Here is a 21,457-nt window from a genome sequence, read left to right as displayed (position 1 = left end):
ATCAGGCTCAGCACATTGCTGGAAGAACGAGTACTCTCACAAGAGTGAGAGCTGACGGTAGTTCACTCCGCCATCACTCCCCAAAATGGTAGTTATATACCTTGGTTACACAGCCTACACTACTTCAAGCCATTCTATGTTATGTGTTGAGCAAGGGATGTGTGTGCACGCGCGCACACACACACACACACACACACACACACACACACACACACGCAACTGCATGACCAGACCAGAAAGTGTTATTCTTATCTTAGTAGGCTTACCCAAACGAGAACAGTAGTGATATAGACCTGTGCTTGGCAGAACTTCAGCTTTTTCTCCACGTCTTCCTTGCAATCATGCTGATCTGAAGTCAACGGTTTATCTGTGCTGCTGCTGCTGCTGCTGCCGCCGCAGCTGCTGCTGCTGCTGCTGCACGTTACAAATGTCTCCTTGCTACCTTGCTTTCCTAGCGACGCCGTGCAGTTTGATCGCGATGTGCTCTTGTCCCAGGCTGATGATGTCACTAGAATGCAAAGATAGATCGGAGTCCGGGTACACACACACACACATACACACACACACACACACACACACACACACACACACACACACACACACACACACACACACACACACACACACCCATTGCCAGTAGGAAGTCCTAAGTTGCTGGTGACTAGTTCATACGACAAGCACAAACCCAACACATAACCTTGCCTGCATAGTCATGCTCTATAACAGCATAGTCATGCTCTATAGCAGCATAGTCATGCTCTATAGCAGCATAGCAGCATTTACACTGCATAGTCATGCTCTATAGCAGCATAGCAGCATTTACACTGCATAGTCATGCTCTATAGCAGCATAGCAGCATTTACACTGCATACTCGGTCATGCTCTATAGCAGCATAGTCATGCTCTATAGCAGCATAGCAGCATTTACACTGCATACTCGGTCATGCTCTATAGTAGCATAGCAGCATTTACAGACAATGAGGCTAGACGTTTCGTTGGCTATAGCACACAAGTGTTAGACGTTTCGTTGGCTATAGCACACAAGAGTTCATGTAGATCTGAACCATTTCAATGTCACTTAGAACAACCAACTCACTTAGAAAAACCAACTCACTTAGAACAACCAACTCACTTAGAACAACCAACTCACTTAGAACAACCAACTCCGCCAGAAGACAACTGCGACAGAATTTATAATTATGCTATTTTCTAATGTTTTTGTTTTTTTAAGTTGCACCAGCGAGCGTGGGCTTTTTTGTCAGTCTAAAAGTGCCCCAGGGTACCAGCATGTGGTGCACAGATCACTCATTTAGCGAATAGTACAAAACCATAAAATATTTCTATTCACCAATTGTCACCTAATCTTAGGCTTTGCTGCCAATATCTCCTACAGTCCGTTTCAAAATGAAATGCAATCAGGTTTGGGTCTTAAAAAGTATGAAGAGAAGGGAAATACGGACAACAAAGTACATAGAAGGGCTTGTTAGGGCACGGCAAATTGTTCTGTGAAGGTTTCGGAACAATTGGAACAGCCGTTAAGGAGTTACAATTTCGGCCAGCTTTCTGGCCTTTTCCCATGGTTTACAATTTGCCCTGGAAGCCAGTATCGATGTTTTTTTTATCAAAACCCACGATTTATCCTTTCCTTTTTGGCCTTGTGGTTATGAATGCTGTCTGCTGACCATGAAGTTGTGAGTTCAAATCCCAAACTATCCTCCAGTCAAACTTTTTTTCATTGTTTTGGTGATCAAGCTGGTACAAGACAAAGAAGATGGCTGCACCAAACGACTTGTTGTTGGAGCTCGCGCTTCCTGCCGAACTGACTGACACTTGACTGGCTCACGCCATGTGAACATACCCACAACACTGCAATGGTGTGAGTGAATATGGAAGTCATTGCGCTGAAGCTTTTTGAGATTTATTTTAGTATTTCAAGATCGCCAATTTATTTGAATTTAGCTGTCAACGCCGTCTTCTATCAGCGTTCACAGGCGTCTGCTTTTCTCAAAATGTCGTCAAAGCCACACAGATAGGTTTGCCTAGTCATGGCCTTGGGAATGAGTCCGTGTCGATGTCGTCCCACGGTGAGTAAATTGCATCGCAGCTTAAAGAAACTATTTGGTCACAAAACGAATTGGGACGCATGCCGCTCGTCAACATTTGCAACACTTTCGTTTCGACATGTCCTCTCTGACTCCATTATCGATACGAGGAAGAACTAGTTTGTTGTAAACCAGACGTACATGACTGTATCAACGTGAGTGAGTTGTCATTTTTCCTGCTTTCGCGCGGAATATTTCTTCGGGTTCACAGTGAGTTTTTCCAGGCAGCGCTCGAGCGCTCATACCGTAAGACGGAAAACTCCGCGGGCGATAGCCAGGATTGCAAATCTTTGGGAAAACTCCGCGGGCGATAGCCAGGATTGCAAATCTTTGGGAAAACTCCGCGGGCGATAGCCAGGATTGCAAATCTTTGGGAAAACTCCGCGGGCGATAGCCAGGATTGCAAATCTTTGGGAAAACTCCGCGGGCGATAGCCAGGATTGCAAATCTTTGGGAAAACTCCGCGGGCGATAGCCAGGATTGCAAATCTTTGGGAAAACTCCGCGGGCGATAGCCAGGATTGCAAATCTTTGGGAAAACTCCGCGGGCGATAGCCAGGATTGCAAATCTTTGGGAAAACTCCGCGGGCGATAGCCAGGATTGCAAATCTTTTTGAAACAGACTGTAGTTACGTGTAGTTTTAACAACACAACCCACATCCACACCCATCAGCCCACACAACCCCCATCAGCCCACACAACCCCCATCCATAGCCCACACAACCCACATCCACACCCATCAACCCACACAACCCACATCAATCCACACAACCCACATCAGCCCACACAACCCCCATCAACCCACATCAACCCCCATCAACCCCCATCAACCCACATCAACCTACATCAGCCCACACAACCCCCATCAACCCCCATCAACCCACATCAACCCACATCAGCCCACACAACCCCCATCAACCCCCATCAACCCACACAACCCACATCAGCCCACACAACCCCCATCAACCCCCATCAACCCACACAACCCACATCAGCCCACACAACCCCCATCAACCCACACAACCCACATCAATCCACACAGGCCACATCAACCCACATCAACCCACACAACCCACATCAACCCACACAGGCCACACAGGCCACACAACCCACATCACACACTCTTACCAGCATAGCCGGGGGAGTCTTTCCTCTCCAACGACGGTAACAGCAAGGCACCTTCGTCACTTCGCGAGCCCAGGTCCTGGCTACCAGTTTCAAGCAACTCTGCCACATGCAACGTAAACGAATTGTTGCTTTGAACACGGTACGCCATGTCTGCAAAACACAGTGAAGCAAACAGGAGTTGCGGAATTATTGATTATTTTACAAAAACTTGCAAAGCAAGCAGCCCAGGCAAGACTCCACTACATGTAAGAACACCAAAAGCACAAGCACTGTACAATCATGATAATTATTGTTATTGTATCACAAGTCACAAGGGGTTTTCCCCAACAGCTAGCCATGAGCCAATGCACATGACTGCATATTTGGGATATTGTCCCAAAAATGCAGCAGCATTTTCACGGTTCGCGATTGGAGTGATTTGTTGGCGCGAGAGCTCCTGAATACATGCAACTTTCTGGATCATAGCGACAGGACCTGAAGCTTAGAGGATCATAGCGACAGGACCTGAAGCTTAGTGCGTGCCACGACCATTCCAGAGCTTATCCTCTCTATGCGCTGCATTGCCATCTTGAAGTCCAACATCCTTGTTGCAGTCCGCGTGCGAGTGTGTACATGGGAAATACTGGCATGCACCGGTCGGTAATGCCCGGGTAAACACCCCTACCGGTCGGTAATGCCCGGGTACACACCCCTACCGGTCGGTAATGCCCGGGTAAACACCCCTACCGGTCGGTAATGCCCGGGTAAACACCCCTACCGGTCGGTAATGCCCGGATAAACACCCCTACCGGTCGGTAATGCCCGGGTAAATACCCCTTACCAGCCAGTATTGCCTGGGTACACACCTGTAGCAGCCAGTATTGCCTGGGTACACACCTGTAACACCCGGCACTGCCCAGGTACCCACCCATACCAGAGGGTATCATTCTAGTTTCTGCGAGGGCAGGGATCATTCCCATGATGTTTCAGTGCTGGTAGCTTATCGAAAAGGCATATGGAGGCGCTCCGCGTGTGGTTTCCTGCCACGAGCTTGGATTCAGCTAGCGCATGGTCGAGATTGGATTCAGCTAGCGCATGGTCGAGATTGGATTCAGCTAGCGCATGGTCGAGATTGCATTCAGCTAGCGCATGGTCGAGGTTGCATTCAGCTAGCACATGGTCGAGATTGGATTCAGCTAGCGCATTGTCGTTGGAGACACGAAAATATGATTATTTCCGCAAGTGATTTTCAGTGGATAACTTTATTCAAGCCAATCAAGGACACGTGTTGGTGCTTGGGGACATTTTCTAGCAGACTACTGTTTGGTGGTGGTAGTCTACCCCATTGCAAGTTTCAGGACGTAACCTCATTGCTACTGTATGGTGGTAGTCTACCCCATTGCAAGTTTCAGGACGTAACCTCACTGCTACTGTCCCTTGCAAATAGCCTACATTTGTACGTAATAGCCGCCATCGGACATGCCGAATTGATCGATTCATTCGAGGGACTCAACGAGTCAAAGATGGACGTAAAGCTGAATCCAGATGAACATCTAGCTAGGCTGTTCATTAGACATCCACTGTTTGCTATCTGCACCCTACAGCCTCACATTATAATGGAACTCCCTACAGCCTCCCATTATAATGGAACTCCGTACAGCCCTTGAAAACACCGTCATTCCGGCAACAGGCTCTCAGCTGCACCAAATAAATAACTTTGCCAATATTTCGCCCATTGGGCATCATCAGGGCATGCCTGTTGCCGGAATGGCGGTGTTTTCAAGTGCAAGAAATACGCTGCAATGGAGTTTGGGAATTCTGAAGAAACTCCTTACAGCCTCCCGTTATAATGGAACTCCCTTAAATTTAGACTACCGTATTTTACCGGTTGTAAGTCGACCTTTTACGACTAAAAATAGAAGGGGAAAGGGTGGGGGTCGACTTACAACCGGGATTCAACTTATAACCGGGAACTATCAGTATGAGTATTAACTATCAGTATCTTACAAAAAATGACCTGCACTGTATGCACGAGTGCATCATGTGTACACATTTTTTGCCAGTTTTTTGGCCTTTTTCAAGGATTGGGATGTAACACCCTCCAATAAGGAATGTTTACATGATTTGTTGTTGTGTTAGTAGCAGGGAGTGGTTAGTAGTGCTTCTTTGGGTGAAAATTTTAAAACGCAGAATTGAAACCTCCTGATATGAGGGTCGACCTATAACCGGGGTCGACTTGCAACCGGTAAAATACGGTATGTCTTTGGGAAATCCTCAAATATAATAATATAATAAACCTGCCGATCACTGAAGCAATGATAGCGAACAAGCTGTGTTAGACATAGCAACTTGTACACACACGCACACACACGCGCGCACGCGCACACACGCGCGCACGCTGAAAGTATACTATGCTGTAGAACATGAGAGTAAAAGTCCAGCGCTAGTTGCTTACCTCCATAAAGCGAAAACTACCAGGTTGAATGTGGATAATTATTCGTCCAGCAAAGCTAGTCTCCACTCACTGACTCAGGCGTCATTTGCACGCGATGTTTGCTTTTATTTCAGCAGACGAAACGACGACTCGAATGGTCGTCGGCACGTCTTTGTGAACGAGTTTGCCTGCGAGCATGCCGACGCAGGAGAACTCCTCCACTATCGCTAGCATGATGGGTACGGTAGCTGAGCGTGTTGAGCGTAGCTGCTAGCTGAGAATCGTTCAAACAACGACATTTGTCTGTACCGGTTTCGCGGAACACCTATGTTGCAGTGCAGTGCAGTGCGGCATGCGGGATTACCATGATTACAGGTGCACAGTACAGGTGCACCGGTGAAGTAATCTGAATTGGTGCACGGCACCTGAGTGGGTTACAATTACGGAACGATCACTCTGTTCTACTTCTCAACAAGGACGTGGTGGACGAGACTAGCAGCCTGACCATGGTAGTGTAGCCCTCAACAATAATCAACCATGGACATCACTTCACACTAGGTGCACTGACAAGACGGGCAAGAAACACGAGAGTACTCGAGCTTGGGAAACCAAAAAGAGAGACGAAAGACTGTTTTATGAAAATCGCACACGCTCGGCTGATCGATGAATGAGACCTAGCTCGCTCGACACGACGACAGCTAGTGTGTGTGAGCATATCGCGTAGACTCTACTCACGAAATTTTATGATGAACATGATGCATTGATTGTACAATGTCAATGTCATGTAATGATGTCGTCATTGTACTGGATGATGTAGCTCTACAGTCTACACTACAGCCAGGCTGTACAGCGCACAGTCTAGTCTAGTCTGTCACTGCACTGGCACCGAGTCTGTCCTAGTACTAGTACTCTACTACTACCGTACTGGCAATATATGTTGCCGCGTAACGCGTAACGCAGGGGGGTGCGGCGTAACGCGCGACCAGGCTAGTGCGACAAATTTTCGTTGAGTTCGTAACGCGCGTCCGGCGGGGTGCGGCGATCTTTTCACTCAAAATGATGCGGCAAAAGCAAAAAATGATGCGGCAATAGCAAAAAAGTGATGCGGCAATAGCAAAAAAAAGGACTGCGGCAATATAGAAACCTGTGTAACGTTAACGGCTCCTAGATCCTGTGCGACTTTGCATGTAACGCCCTGCGTGCGGCAAACATGTGCCAAAGTAACGCTTCATGGCCTCACTGCGGCAACATATATTGCCAGTACGGTAGTACTAGTTGTCACCATGTCCATGGTCACTCACAGTCACACACGAGTCACAGTGTCGGTCTGTACCACTACCAGGGAGTCGTAAAATACCACTCTCTGGTCTGTACATCTACAAGACTTGTACTTAGTAATAGTAGTACTGTAGTACTGACTACTGTACACATGGTACAAGACTACAAAATTGTACACTGTCTGTACTACAGACAAGAGAGTACAGTGCTTCTACGTAGTTCTGGACTGAAGACTAGTGAAGTGAAGGCCGAGTTTACCGCATGCGCATCCGGACCGACGCGTACTTAGTAGATCTACACACGTACGTAGATCTACTGTAGAATCTACGACTACGTGTTTGGTTGGAACACCACTTCACCAGCACCATGCATCCTCTACATGTACAGTCATGTACAAAGTCCGGATACCAAGTCCAACGCCGGCCAAAGGCAAAGGCGCTAGGCCTTGGGCCTTGGCGTTGCAAGAGCATAATAATTATTATTATTTTTAAAATATTGACTGATTTGAGGGAAAGAGATTTTTAAAATAATTTTAATTAAAAATTTTCTCTTGCATTATTATATTATTTAGTTAGTGCCTATACCTAGCGGGCAAAGTCCAAGAAGAAGGACTCGGACTACTCGGACTAGTCCAGCGTCCTGGCGGATCATAGTGCACCATCCTCCCCTCGGCTTTCGTCTTGCATTTGCAGCGCAAGTCTCCAGCACCCTGGTTTCCTGCTCAACCAATCTAATATTTCCCGTGCTTGCGCTAGGTTGCGCTAACAATGTTCCTATTTTACTAATAACGTTAATAAATCTAGCTACCTCAACAAAGCTGAAGGCCGCACAGACTAATTCGTGTCAGTAGTAGTCTTGTAACGGTGTTGCTGAGCACAGCACAGCTACTGATTGGAATACTGGAACACGTGCTCACGGTTGGAGATAGAAGATGGCGAGGTTGCGTTTCCCCAGTGGAATCTACCGGCGTATGTCGTTCATTGGCCTCACAGCATGTCTCCTTGCTGCACTGATGTGGTGGATGTGGTCGATGTGGTGGAGTTTGCGCAGTAGTGATCACTATGGGGTTTTCACGGGGAATGTGACAGGCACGGACCCATTGGCATTGGGAAGGTGTCCTCCACTTCGTCCAGCAGAAATACAATCACAGTTGCCGAAAAACCCTCTGGATTGGAATGCATACGATTGGGACATAACGTACCCAAAGCCAGTACAAACATCCGACTGGATCAATCTTCTCAACAGGCATGCGATTCTGCAAGAAGAAATGTGCAGTGGCAAGAGACCATTGTCGGCCCTAGTATTGACTTGTCGGCAGCCCTGTTACGCCATGGGCGAAGGACTGAATGCATTTATGACGGGCTACGCTCTAGCTGTAGTTACAGAAAGAGCTTACTTCATCAATTCACCTTCTCATTTCCCTGTGGAGACGTACTTTGACCTAGCCGAACAGGAATCACTGCTGCCTGGAGAGAAAGGGACAATTAACTGGCATGTGACTGATTGTCAGCCACTTGCCTCGCGCTTTGAGCTTGCACGAAAAATGGGCAAGGATATTTTGCCTGCGCCTGATGCAGCATCGCATATACCCGGTATCATCAGCCCCATTATTGATGCTCGCTTCAACTGTGAGGTCCTGAAGCAGCTAGCTATAAATACCTCTCTGACGGAAGTCCTTAGGAATGGCAACAACCTCGGTGTTGACTGTGCCATGCCTATAGTGAATGCTTTCAACAAGAAACATGGCTTTGAAGCGATTGGCGCAAAGAACCACGAACCTCTGTTTCGTTCTGTATTTCGTCGTCTGTTCCGCTTCAAGCAGGACACAGTCGTAGCAGTTGAAAGGTACTTACGGGAGAATCATATCTGCTTGGATAGAACTGTGTGCTTTCATGTACGCACGGGTGCTTTCTTTTCTGACAAGGTGGCCAAGTTCAAGCCTGATATAAAAATGAAAGAGTTCGCATCCTGTGCTATGGCTGTTGAGAAGCGTGTTCCACGACCTGGATCTTATGCAGGCTTTAGCGCGGCCGTACCGTGGATCTTAGTCAGTGACAAGCCAGCTGTATCAAAATCTCTTCTGGAGGCTGCTAGAGAGTTACAACCTGGTCGTAAGCGAGTTCTGGTTGATACCGAACATGCCGGCATTGGCCCTGTGCGGCTGTTGATGGAATCGAATATGGGAGGAGCTGGTGATAATGCAAAAACACGAGCCCAAGCCGTCGAACGTATTCTTTTTGACCTCTATCTTCTTAGCCAATGTCAATTCCTAATAGCAGGTCAGTCTGGTTTCGCAGGCATGGGTGAGTTGTTGGGAGCAGATTGGTCACAAAAGAAAGTATTTGTTGCAGGGCTGCGGATGAAGGGAGGTCGTTCCGATGCAGAATATGTGAACGGGCCATGTCGTCGACACCCTCCAGCTTCAGGCCAGTGACGCACGCATAGGCATTTTCTTCTCATTAGTTTCAAAGTTGAACTGATCCATATTCTCACACGTGACTGTACTGCCAGATTGACACGTTCCCAGTTGACGTTAGTGATCTACCATTAGTTATTCAGTTCTGAAGGGGTGTACTATTGTCCTTATGTGTTGTCTACTCTCACGCCTTGGTCTGCTAGTGTTCGGGTGGTTCTTCACCCGCTGGCCACATCTGCCATTGAACTTTTTTTTATCATGCAAGTAGCAAGCACTCAAAATTAGTGACTTGATCTTTTTACTCTGTTTTGTATACTTCAGCAGCAGAATTATGGTTCTCCACAAACTGATGCATGCAACCGCTCCATATGGAAGTCACAAAACCCATTCGTTTCTACTGATTTACTTTGATTTATGTACCGCTTGTGTCTTGTGTGGTCAAGTACATGATTTATGTACCGCTTGTGTCTTGTGTGGTCACGTACATGGGCGTACAAGTACAATTATGTGTTTCTCACTCTCTTAGTATTGACTTCCAAGGATTTACCTAAGCAGTCAAATATTCCTGCATATTTCACTCCTTAGGGCTATATTGACTGCTTATATTTGACTCCTTTTTACTAATTAGTGATTGAACACAGTCGTGATAAGTATTGTATTGACTTCGTACTAGGTTAATATAGGAAATGCTGCTCTGCTGTTGCAGTGCTGTTGCTGCGCTGTTGCTGTGCTGTTGCAGTGCTGTCGATGTGCTGTTGCAGTGCTGTTGCTGGGTTCTGGTTGTCTGAAATTGCCGGCCTAATCTAATATTGTTATTTCCAATTTTCCATTTTCAGCGGCCAGGGTACATTGTGGCTGTTCGAAATGGCCTGGGACGGCATGTTTTGATATTCTCGTGTGTACATACCGGCGGGTCACCGTGTTCTGTGGATTGTGTCTGTTTCAGTGTTTGCATTTGATAGACCTATGCTGCTATGGTGTGACCAGGTACTGCTGTTTGCCGAAGGTGCATCGGTCCAAGGTCCGTGTTGTAATGGTCCAAGGCCCGTGTTGTAATGGTAGGTGTTTGAAGTTGCCAGCTCACTGTGTTGTGTAGACCATGTGGCTGTTTGCAGTGGCAAGGGGATTTTTGGTAATGCCATGCCCATTTTGCAGTGGTGTTCAAGTTGCCATACCCATTTTGCAATGGCGTTCAAGTTTCAATTTGCTAGGTGACTGCGTGTATTAATGTAGGCTACTCCAAGTGGCCAGGCACTACTTCTTATGGCGCCTGTTTGACCATCTCACGCCATCGTATCTGCTGGTCCATCCCGTCCATTCTATTCAATGGTGTTGCAGTTGACGGGGTGGAATCCCTCAAGCTGCATGCTGGGAGTGACATTCGACAGCCAGCTCCTTTATGGAGAGCACCGATGGATGGCTGCCATCCATGCCTCTCAACGCATCGGCTTCCTCTGCAGGGCACTGGCCATCTTACACCGGCCTGGTCGAGTCGTTACGTTCAAGGATTTTGTCCGCCCCTTTCTTGAGTACAGATCATTTGTCTGGAACAGAGCAGCAGCCAGCCCCCCTCCCCTTCCCTCCCCAACAGCGTGCCATCGTTCGTGATCGTTGCCGAAAGCCTGGAGCTCTCTATCCGCCCCTTGCTTGAGTATGGACTACCTGTCCGGAACAGAGCAGCAGCCAGTCTCTCTCCCCCCCCCCCTTCCCTCCCCAACAGCGTACTAACGTCCTTATCGTTCGTGTTCGTTGTGGAGAGCCTGGAGCTCGGCCGTCAATCTCTGACAAACGAGGAAGAGTTCAGAGTTCACCCGAAGCAATCAGACATCACTGAACAGTACACACAGTGCAACACAGTATTGTGAGCAGGCAAGAGTGTCCGCAATTCGTATTTCACAGGCGACCGCATGTTCAAGTGTCTGCACATACTAAAAATTAATATACACAAAATCAATGGGACTGCGACGAGCTGTCCTCCCTTGACACCGATGTCGGCGAGGAGAGGTTTTTCTGAATGGTCATAATCATAAGCTTACCCCATTCTGTGAGACACAACCCACAGAACACGGTGACCCGCCGGTATGTACACACGAGAATATCAAAACAAGCCGTCCCAGGCCATTTCAAACAGCCACAATGTACTGATAGTAGTACCCTGGCCGCTGAAAATTGGAAATAACAATATTAGATTAGGCCGGCAATTTCAGACAACCAGAACCCAGCACACCACTGATACAGCACAGCACAGCAACACCACAGCACTGTACAGCAGCAGCAGCGACAGCTACACCAGAGCAACAGCAGAGGTAGCAACAGCACAGCAGCAGGAACAGCAGCAGCACACCACAGCAACAGAAACAATTCTACTCAACACATGAACAGCTGCATGAAGCCCTTCCACAGCTGATATTGCAGCAAAGAACGCCATGGCAAAATGGGTATGGGAAAAGAAAGAACCAGATCGACAAGAAAGCACAGCTTGACTGCAAGGAAAGTACACATCGAACTAGGGCTGAAACAATTATACCGATAACTCGCATATCGATCGTTAAGGTTGCTATCGATAATCACTATTGCTCAAAACGAGTACTAATGATTTTTATGGATGCATATCAGTGACAGTATTCTAGCCCTTGCACTCCATCCTATAGTGGATACGAGTGCAATCATGTACTTTCAAGCGCAGTAAATTGATTTGTGGCTTTGAAAGAGATGAGGAGAGAAGACTTTGCCTTTTCTTCGGTTCATTTGTGGGAGAAGTCGGAGATGAGAGCAGTTCCCAGAGGGTGATGACAAGATTCTTCGCTCTAGAAACAACATGAAATTCTCTACTTGAGTAGTTTATGTTGATAAACCAAGCCAGATATCTACAGATGTCAACAGTGCGGTGCCACAAATTTGTGACGTAGCAAAAGCATCATGGAAATTCTTCATAAACTGGTGTTCGATAGAGCCGATAAAAATCGATAAAACCAATATATCGACCGTTAATGATATTGGTTGATCGTTAGGAGTTATTGATGATCGTTTCAGCCCTACATCGAACCAGACTTGAACTGATGGAACAAAAGCACTGACAACTCCATCAGCAAACTCTGACAAAGTTGTAGCTGGTTCATTTTTCCCGACCACACGGGACCACGCGACGCTTGAGTCATCTAGATAAGAACGAAGTATTGTCCCTTCGCAACCACGCCCAAAAATGGGCGAATAGCTTTGGTTACAGAGGGTACGAGTAGATGTATATTTTGATCTTACTTTGAGGAGACAACTGGACAAAGGACACCGAGATAAGACGAGACAAGGGGATATATTATTGAGGCGTGAGGGGAAAGCGCGAAGGCGGAAGCGAAAGAGGTGAACAAATGGTGGTACAAACAGTCCCGAACGGGAAGTGAGGTCAAGACGGCTCACGGCCAAATACAACAGGGACAAGTACGGAAAGTGCGTATGGGGGGGGGGGGGGGCAAAAGACGGTGCAGCAGCATGTACAACAAAGTGACACAAACGCAGCTGCATGTCCAACACTACCCCCCCCCCCCAAAATACAGCCACCTCTCCTGAGCAAACACCAGTATGAACAGTTCACCAGCAACACTCCATGGCGACAATGTTGTTGTTTTGCAAACGGGTTGAGCGTTTATGCCCACTACCCAACTTGTACTAATTTTCAAAGCCAGTACTCGCACTGAACAGAATATCACTTGGTGAACAAAGCGTTCAGTAGAGCTCAGGTCGGGAATCAGATGTAATACAATCGCGGGGTCTTTGACTTGGCCTCCCTTGCAAGGGCATTTGCAGACAGCTAATAGTAGCAATGGTGTATAGCCGGTACCTGTATACCGGTATTGCAAAAACCTTCCGGTATGGGCTGGCTTTGGTTCAGACACGGGCTTGCTGCCATTCAGCTTTCTACGATGCAGTCCGCTTGCGTTTTGACTGTCTCACTGTGTTGAGCGGGATGGCAATGGTCATGGAGAGCAGGACAGTGCACTGCACTTGGAGAATCTCCGTACGCCCAATCTTTTGGCACTTGGCGGATGGAGGGGACAAATGAAAGTAGGCAATGGCTTTACACCAGTAGAACGTTTTCCTGCGGCTAACAGACTGGCGTGGAATGACCGACTGCAGTTCGGCCATTCACCCACATCGATCGTTACAAACACTAGATATTCTGATGCCATATCCAAGCGAAAAAACGGTTCCAGAGCAGGGGCAGCTTTGGTATCTGGAGCTGGTCGAAGCCGTACTCACGCAAAACTCACTTGACAAGATGGGGGTACATTGCCGTTGGCAGAGATTTACCCTGCTGCTGCTTCCTTCACATTGCACACTCTGTGTCCAGCGCACTTGCACGCTTACGTAATTCATGCAACATGAACGATGTAGACTGCTGCAGGAACCCACGGAGAACAGAGAGACAATACATGTACACCAATAAGTGCTCAGATAATGACAGATATCCATTATTTCCTAAGCAACATGGCGTGTGCAAGGGCGTACACAATAGGGCCAATGTGCTGTTTTTGTTTTGTTTTGCTTTTTATTAAATGCAACTCCTCACGGCCATCAGTGCTCCAGAATCTTACTACCGTACTGGCAATATATGTTGCCGCAGTGAGGCCATGAAGCGTTACATTGGCACATGTTTGCCGCACGCAGGGCGTTACATGCAAAGTCGCACAGGAGCCGTTACACAGGTTTCTATATTGCCGCAGTCCTTTTTTTGCTATTGCCGCATCACTTTTTTGCTATTGCCGCATCACTGTTTTGCTATTGCCGCATCATTTTTTTTGCTTTTGCCGCATCATTTTGAGTGAAAAGATCGCCGCACCCCGCCGGACGCGCGTTACGAACTCAACGAAAATTTGTCGCACTAGCCTGGTCGCGCGTTACGCCGCACCCCCCTGCGTTACGCGTTACGCGGCAACATATATTGCCAGTACGGTACTTGAAGTACGAGAAAAGGAACCATCGCATTAGTGCATCTGAGGAATGGGCCTTGCGAGCTTTTAGTTACAAGTACATTTCACTATTACAATCGTGACATGTACAGTGTGTGGGGAAATCTGATGACATGTACAGTGTGTGGGGAAATCTGATGACATGTACAGTGTGTGGGGAAATCTGATGACGTGTACAGTGTGTGGGGAGATCTGATGACATGTACAGTGTGTGGGGAAATCTGATGACGTGTACAGTGTGTGGGGAAATCTGATGACATGTACAGTGTGTGGGGAGATCTGATGACATGTAATGTGTGTGGGGAGATCTGATGACGTGTACAGTGTGTGGGGAGATCTGATGACGTGTACAGTGTGTGGGGAGATCTGATGACATGTACAGTGTGTGGGGAAATCTGATGACATGTACAGTGTGTGGGGAGATCTGATGACATGTACAGTGTGTGGGGAAATCTGATGACATGTACAGTGTGTGGGGAGATCTGATGACATGTACAGTGTGTGGGGAAATCTGATGACATGTAAAGTGTGTGGGGAGATCTGATGACATGTACAGTGTGTGGGGAGATCTGATGACGTGTACAGTGTGTGGGGAAATCTGATGACATGTACTGTGTGTGGGGAGATCTGATGACATGTACAGTGTGTGGGGAAATCTGATGACATGTACAGTGTGTGGGGAAATCTGATGACGTGTACAGTGTGTGGGGAGATCTGATCGCGCTACTGACTGTACTGTGTGCTGTATGGATTTTACCACGCCCGCTTGTTGAGAGACTTATCCCCTCTTGTATCCCCTGACTCACTTGTGAGGTCTGCATTCGACATTGAGGATATACAGTGTATGGGTGAAGTGGTGGCCCGCTGATGCAAATGTACATGTATGGGCGAAGTGGTGGCCCGCCGATGTCAATGTACATGTATGGGCGAAGTGGTGGCCCGCCGATGTCAATGTACATGTATGGGTGAAGTGGTGGCCCGCCGATGCGAATGTACATGTATGGGTGAAGTGGTGGCCCGCCGATGCGAACGTACATGTATGGGCGAAGTGGTGGCCCGCCGATGTGAATGTACATGTATGGGCGAAGTGGTGGCCCGCCGATGCGAATGTACATGTATGGGTGAAGTGGTGGCCCGCCGATGTGAATGTACATGTATGGGTGAAGTGGTGGCCCGCCGATGTGAATGTACATGTATGGGTGAAGTGGTGGCCCGCCGATGTAAATGTACATGTATGGGTGAAGTGGTGGCCCGCCGATGTGAATGTACATGTATGGGTGAAGTGGTGGCCCGCCGATGCGAATGTACATGTATGGGTGAAGTGGTGGCCCGCCGATGTGAATGTACATGATTTTACATGTATGGGTGAAGTGGTGGCCCGCGGATGCGAATGTATTTGCTTGATGTGTTCCTCAACACGTCAGGAAATGCGGCCGCCAATCCGGCTAACTGTACTTTTTTTAATTTATGAGGGGTATAGGGGTATAGGGGTATAGGGGTATAGGGGTATACCGCTGAATATTTTCAAGAATATGAGGGACATGGTATGCGCAGAGTACGAATGGTATAATCCATTTATCCCATGGTAATTTGCCAAATTTAGACCGTGACGAACAAAACTCCCTTATTTACTTGCAGTGACCCATGTGAACTGAGCGGGGTATTTTTTGAACCAAGCTGCCTGAGTATGGTATTATATGAACCAAGCGGGGTATATCTGTGAACCAAGCGAGGTATATCTGTGAACCAAGCGGGGTATATCTGTGAACCAAGCGGGGTATACAGTAAAACCTGTAACTAGCGACCACCGTGACTAGCGACCACCGTGACTAGCGACCACCGTGACTAGCGACCACCGTGACTAGCGACCAGCCTGGTACTACCGACCACTTCGCCAGGCACGGAAGGTCTCACATTCAAAATGCACTGTGACTAGCGACTACCTGCTGAACGCGACCAGAGACCGCCTTTTCCTGTCCAAAAGACAATTTTTGACCCGTAACTAGCGACCGCGATGTAGGAAATCAAATGTTGCTCGAAGCTCCTTCTTGAAATTTTACTGATTTTCCATGGTCCTGAAAGGATTCTTTCGATACTACAGCTGAACAAATGAACGCAGGTAATTTTGGCTGTGGAGTCGGTGTGAACTGCACTACACCTGTCAAAATTTCAAGCGCTGTCAAGAAAAAACATGATAGGAAATGTCTTGGAGAGCGCATCGAAAGCGCTCTCTGATCGATGTTACTACTCGGAGGAGAAACGAAGACTGGGCGGCTCTGTCACCCCAGTCATACAGACGGATCGACGATGGCATCAAGGAATCCAGAAACAAAGCAGCACCACAAGGTCCTGATGCTGAAGGATCGCGTTCAAGCAATCGAGAAGTCACAACAAGGACAGTCGGTACGATTGATCGCATGAACAAATTTGAAGCCCAGCGCAAAACGAAACTTCCCCAGGGAACGTTTGACTCCTGGCTTCAGAAGTAGCAGCTGAATTTGAAGTCTGCAAAAATTAATCTTCTCTCTCTCTCCATCTCTCCGTCTTTCTCTCCAAGTGTTGTTTGACCTGAAATAAGAATGACATTGCGCAAGTCCTGGGGAATTGTATTAGCTGCATTTTGACATACATCTTATAATGGGATACACATATGGTCACGCGGTGCAAACCTCTAACTAAAGACCACCTGCTACTAAAGACCGCTTTTGCTGGCACCAAGGGGTGGTCGGTAGTCACAGGTTTTACAGGTTTTACAGGTTTTACTGTATCTGTCCCGGGATCCCGGGACTGCTGCTACCCATGCCCCCACTGCCCCCAGTCAGGCCTGCCGGAACCCGTCCGGTTGGTCAGGTTAACACAGGACCAACTTTGTAGCTACCAACGCATATTTACTGCTGCGCAGGGCATATGTCCCCCGCCATATTACCGTAAAGTCGCGGATAACAGCCGGGTTTGCATACAAGCACATCGCGGATAGAAGCCTGAAAATCAAACGGGTCAAATGCATATAAGCCTGTCGCGCTTAGAAGCCTGGCTTCTATGCAAGCGCGGATCGGGTAGGTCAAGAGTGCATGCCCTATGTACAGTGCATAGTAAAACTGCCACCATACCGGTAGTCAGTGGTAGATCTACGCGTGTCGCACGTAGAAGCCTGGCTTCTATGCAAGTGTGGTGCATATAAGCATGGTTTGCATACAAGCCTGGTTTGCATTAAAGCCTGATGCAGAAAGCGGCTTATGTGCTTATAAGCCCGGCTTTTATCCGCGACTTTACGGTATACAAGAAGTACGAAAGACTGTGGTACGACCGGAGCAATTGAAAAATGCTTCCGGCGGTGCTGCCAGTGTGGGTAATACTTGATATGAGTGTGGGTGGCGAAATTAGAGTGGATCTGATATGAGCTTCACTAGCAGCATTGATTACACAAGAGTTAATCTAGCCAGAAGCAAGGGTGTGACTTGACATAGAAGGTGCAAAACAGTTACATCTTCGGACCGTTTTTTTCTATTTCCCCATGCACACAATGACTTTCACGCAAAATTCACTATCTGCAAAAAGCTATGGAAGATTGCAATAAGTGAAAAGGCTGGAATATGTAGTGTAAATATGTTACTCTGTACAGGAGGCCTATCTGCAGGAACTAGAGTGTGATAGTGGGCTATGCAAACCTATCTACCAAAGTAGGCCCTATGGACAAATGAAACAAATGTTCCGCAAAATCCGATTTTTTTCAGAGCGGCATACTGGGGGATGATGCCACCGCCCCCCCCCCCCCCCCCCGCCCCCCTAATAAATGGTCGTTCTTGCTGCATACACAGGGGCAATGCCGGAAGGTATATTAGTGTGGTATGGTCAGCCATCTGAAGCACAATTTACTCGTGGGGGAGGGATGGCCGAGCCGAAAATTTTGGAAATCTAGAGCCCAAATCAGTGCATTTTATTGATTTACGGTGTAGAGGGGACGGCTCGATACCGGGACGCTTTGACAGCCAAATTTGTATACACCCAAACCGATCATCAGCGTTGATTTTTCACTCGAAATATGTTTGTGGAAGGAAACTGGCATGTTGAAGTTTGCTCTGGGGCCAGAGTCAATCGAACTGAGCCACTCCTTTGTGTTGACCCATTGCCTCCAAAATGCCCAATTTTTCGCTTCAAAAAAGTTCAAATCAGAGGTGGCTCCAAACCGGACACATTTAAGAGTGCACGTCAAATTCACTCTGGGTCTGAAATTAGGTAATTGCTATCGCTCTACGACGGCCAGTACAGAGTAACAATAAGCCTTGTGTGTGCTTCCATTAGTTTTGATTGGTATGCGGTGCTTTATTGGCGAGAGGCAAGCCGCTGTTTACCTGCGACAAGAAGTTGATTTTTCGAAAGTCGTAAAACTCAAGTCGCAGTGCGAAGCAACACGTCAAAAACGCACCTGCTTGATATGGCGCTTCTGGTCATCGCAGAGCCATGAAATCTTGGCTCGGAGTATAACACATCGTAGTCTCACTGTGACATATGTTTTCTAATCAAAATACCAAGAGAGAAAGTGAATATTGAGTCCGTTCCGGTTTGCAACCTGTGTCCTATTTGAAACCGTCCCCTCTACTTTGGGCATATACATAGTAGTGGTACGGTCAATACCGTCGTGACCGTAACGTGTGCGACGCCCCTGCATACATCTATAGAGAGGTATTCAACACTGATACATCTATAGAGAGGTACAGGTATTCAACACTGATACATCTATAGAGAGGTACAGGTATTCAACACTGATTGGTGGGGCCATGAGTTAGATGGAGGGTCCGGGTTCACACACCCCCCACCCCCCACCAGGGAACATTTTAGGGAAACTGGGCCCAAATAGCCCATATTTCATTGTTTCAAAAATCCGAAGATGAAATTATTGGTGCGGCTTTGGCCGCACCTGCCGCACCGGTTCGAACGCCCCTGTATCTTAACCCTGAAAGCAACAGAGGTGGCAAGTACAACAATACACCTTCAAGCAGCCCAGCCTGTAGGCAACAAACCCAACACTATCTGATACAATTATGCCAGATTCTGGCATAATTGTACCCACCAACCAAACTACAGTAAAACCTATACCAAACTACCACCGTGACTACCCACCACCGTGACTAGCGACCACCGTGACTACCCACCACCGTGACTAGCGACCACCGTGACTAGCGACCACCGTGACTAGCGACCAGCATGGTATTACCGACCACCGTGACTAGCGACCAGCATGGTACTACCGACCACCGTGACTAGCGACCAGCATGGTACTACCGACCACCGTGACTAGCGACCAGCATGGTACTACCGACCACCGTGACTAGCGACCAGCATGGTACTACAGACCACCGTGACTAGCGACCAGCATGGTACTACCGACCACCGTGACTAGCGACCAGCATGGTACTACCCACCACCGTGACTAGCGACCAGCATGGTACTACCGACCACCGTGACTAGCGACCAGCATGGTACTACCGACCACCGTGACTAGTAACCAGCCTGATACTACCGACCAATTCGCCAGGCACGGACGGTCTCACATTCAAAATTAGGGGTGAAACGATTATACTGAATACACGGAATAGAAATCGTTGCAAGGTAACGAATCGGTTATTCGAAGAGTTTCGATTACTCGATTATGCATACTGTCTACATGATTATACACGTGATGTGATTGTACTGTCGTGGACATGGAAATCCAGTCGATTGATCGGGGACAGCGCCCTCAGCGCGTACAGAACGCTGCGTGCAGTGCACATGTTGATCCGATGCGACCAGCGCGCTCCAGCGCATAAATGCATTTGTGTGCCACTTATCCACGGCTGCATGGCCAGCGCCCTGGGGCTGCATAGACGTGCGACCGGATTTCCATGTCCACGACAGTAGATCGACCAATGTGCGAGAAAAAATTCTCTTCTCCACACGATCAGTTTTTAAATTCCTAATTTTTTAAGTCAATTTTTGCATTTTTCAGCTTCTAATACGTCTTTTATCTGTGGAAGAAATAATCGAAAAATAACCGATAACCGGTCGATAAAGGTTTAGGTTATTCTATAGTCAAAATGTGTAATCGTTTCACCCCTATCATCAATATACAATCATGTGCACGGTAACTAGTGACTAGCGACTACCTGCTGAACGCGACCGGTGACCGCCTTTTCTTGTCCCAATGCCGATTTTTCACTAGCGACCGCGATGTAGGAAATCAGAGGTTGGTCGGAGCTCCTTCTTTGAAATAGTGATGATCATCCATGGTCCTGGACGGACTGTTTCGAGACTACAGCTGAACAAATGAACACAAGCTTATTTTGACTGCGGAGTCACAGTGGACGACTGTTCTGCACCTATCATAGTTTCAAGTGCTGTCAAGAACAACACATGAAAAGAAACGTCTTGAAGTAAGTAATAAGTAGCTAGTTGGACTCCATGCACTCTCGCATGGAAATCGCTCTCTGATCGATGTTACCATGGTTACAGCCCAAAGAAGAAGCGAAGAATGAGTGACTCCGTCGAAGTGCAATCACGCACCCCAAAACCATGAAAACTAACTACTTGGCAAAAGACTGAAAAGTAGCAACTGCTAGCTGTACACCACTCCAGTCATGACTGTGTAATATTTATTTTTTTGCTTTGTTTTGTTTACAGCCATGCATGGCTGGCTACCGTACCGCCCCCCCCCCCCTCCCTCCATTGGCCTAGCTATATTCTCTGGCCACGGGAAGGTGAAATAAATAAATAAATAAATAAATATACTACCAAAAAACGGTCTACAAATTCTTCCAAAAATAATTTTAAATTAAAAAAAATCCAAATAAATTTTCGGGCCAGGCCCATCTTCAGATTCAGAAGCAAAAGTCCAGAACAAAGACTGTGCATGTGGTCATTATCTGACAAAAACGATGAGACAGTACCAAGAGGAAGCAAAGGATAGCGCGAACAAAAACAGCAGCAGGAGCAGCATAAAAACACACGAATCAGGCGGGAACATCATACAGTAACCAAGGGTACAGTAATCACCAAAACAAAGCAGCAGCATCACGTGACCACTCCCAGCAAAGAGTAAGCATGTATCATGTGTATGTATAATAGTACAAAATGCACAAACTGAACATATCAGTGACAAATAATTATAGTGATAACGCCTC

The 21,457-nt window shown here is 47.5% G+C and overlaps 1 protein-coding gene and 1 long non-coding RNA gene across 2 annotated transcripts in view; both read right to left on the bottom strand.

Moving 5' to 3' along the window:
* The window catches only part of LOC135822847 (CD151 antigen-like), a 37,435-nt gene extending 31,145 nt beyond the window's left edge, over positions 1-6,290 (bottom strand). The window contains exons 1-3 of the mRNA XM_065335682.1: positions 5,664-6,290; positions 3,230-3,379; positions 267-508 (exon numbers count right to left, since the gene is read on the bottom strand). Of these exons, the coding sequence (XP_065191754.1) occupies positions 267-508; positions 3,230-3,377 (390 nt within the window). The 5' untranslated portion in view covers positions 3,378-3,379; positions 5,664-6,290. The remainder of the gene's footprint in view (positions 1-266; positions 509-3,229; positions 3,380-5,663) is intronic.
* A 4,905-nt stretch (positions 6,291-11,195) lies between these two features.
* On the bottom strand, positions 11,196-20,842 carry LOC135822846 (uncharacterized). The gene is made up of 2 exons (XR_010554556.1): positions 20,444-20,842; positions 11,196-13,729 (listed from the first exon to the last, which is right to left on the bottom strand). It is a non-coding gene; the product is annotated as an uncharacterized LOC135822846 (long non-coding RNA).
* Between the last annotated feature and the right edge of the window lie 615 nt (positions 20,843-21,457).

This window comes from Sycon ciliatum, chromosome 8 (assembly GCF_964019385.1).
Source record: "Sycon ciliatum chromosome 8, ocSycCili1.1, whole genome shotgun sequence".
NCBI lineage: Eukaryota > Metazoa > Porifera > Calcarea > Leucosolenida > Sycettidae > Sycon > Sycon ciliatum.
Note: the sequence above shows the minus strand (reverse complement) of the source record. Positions and strands in the feature narration are given on the sequence as shown.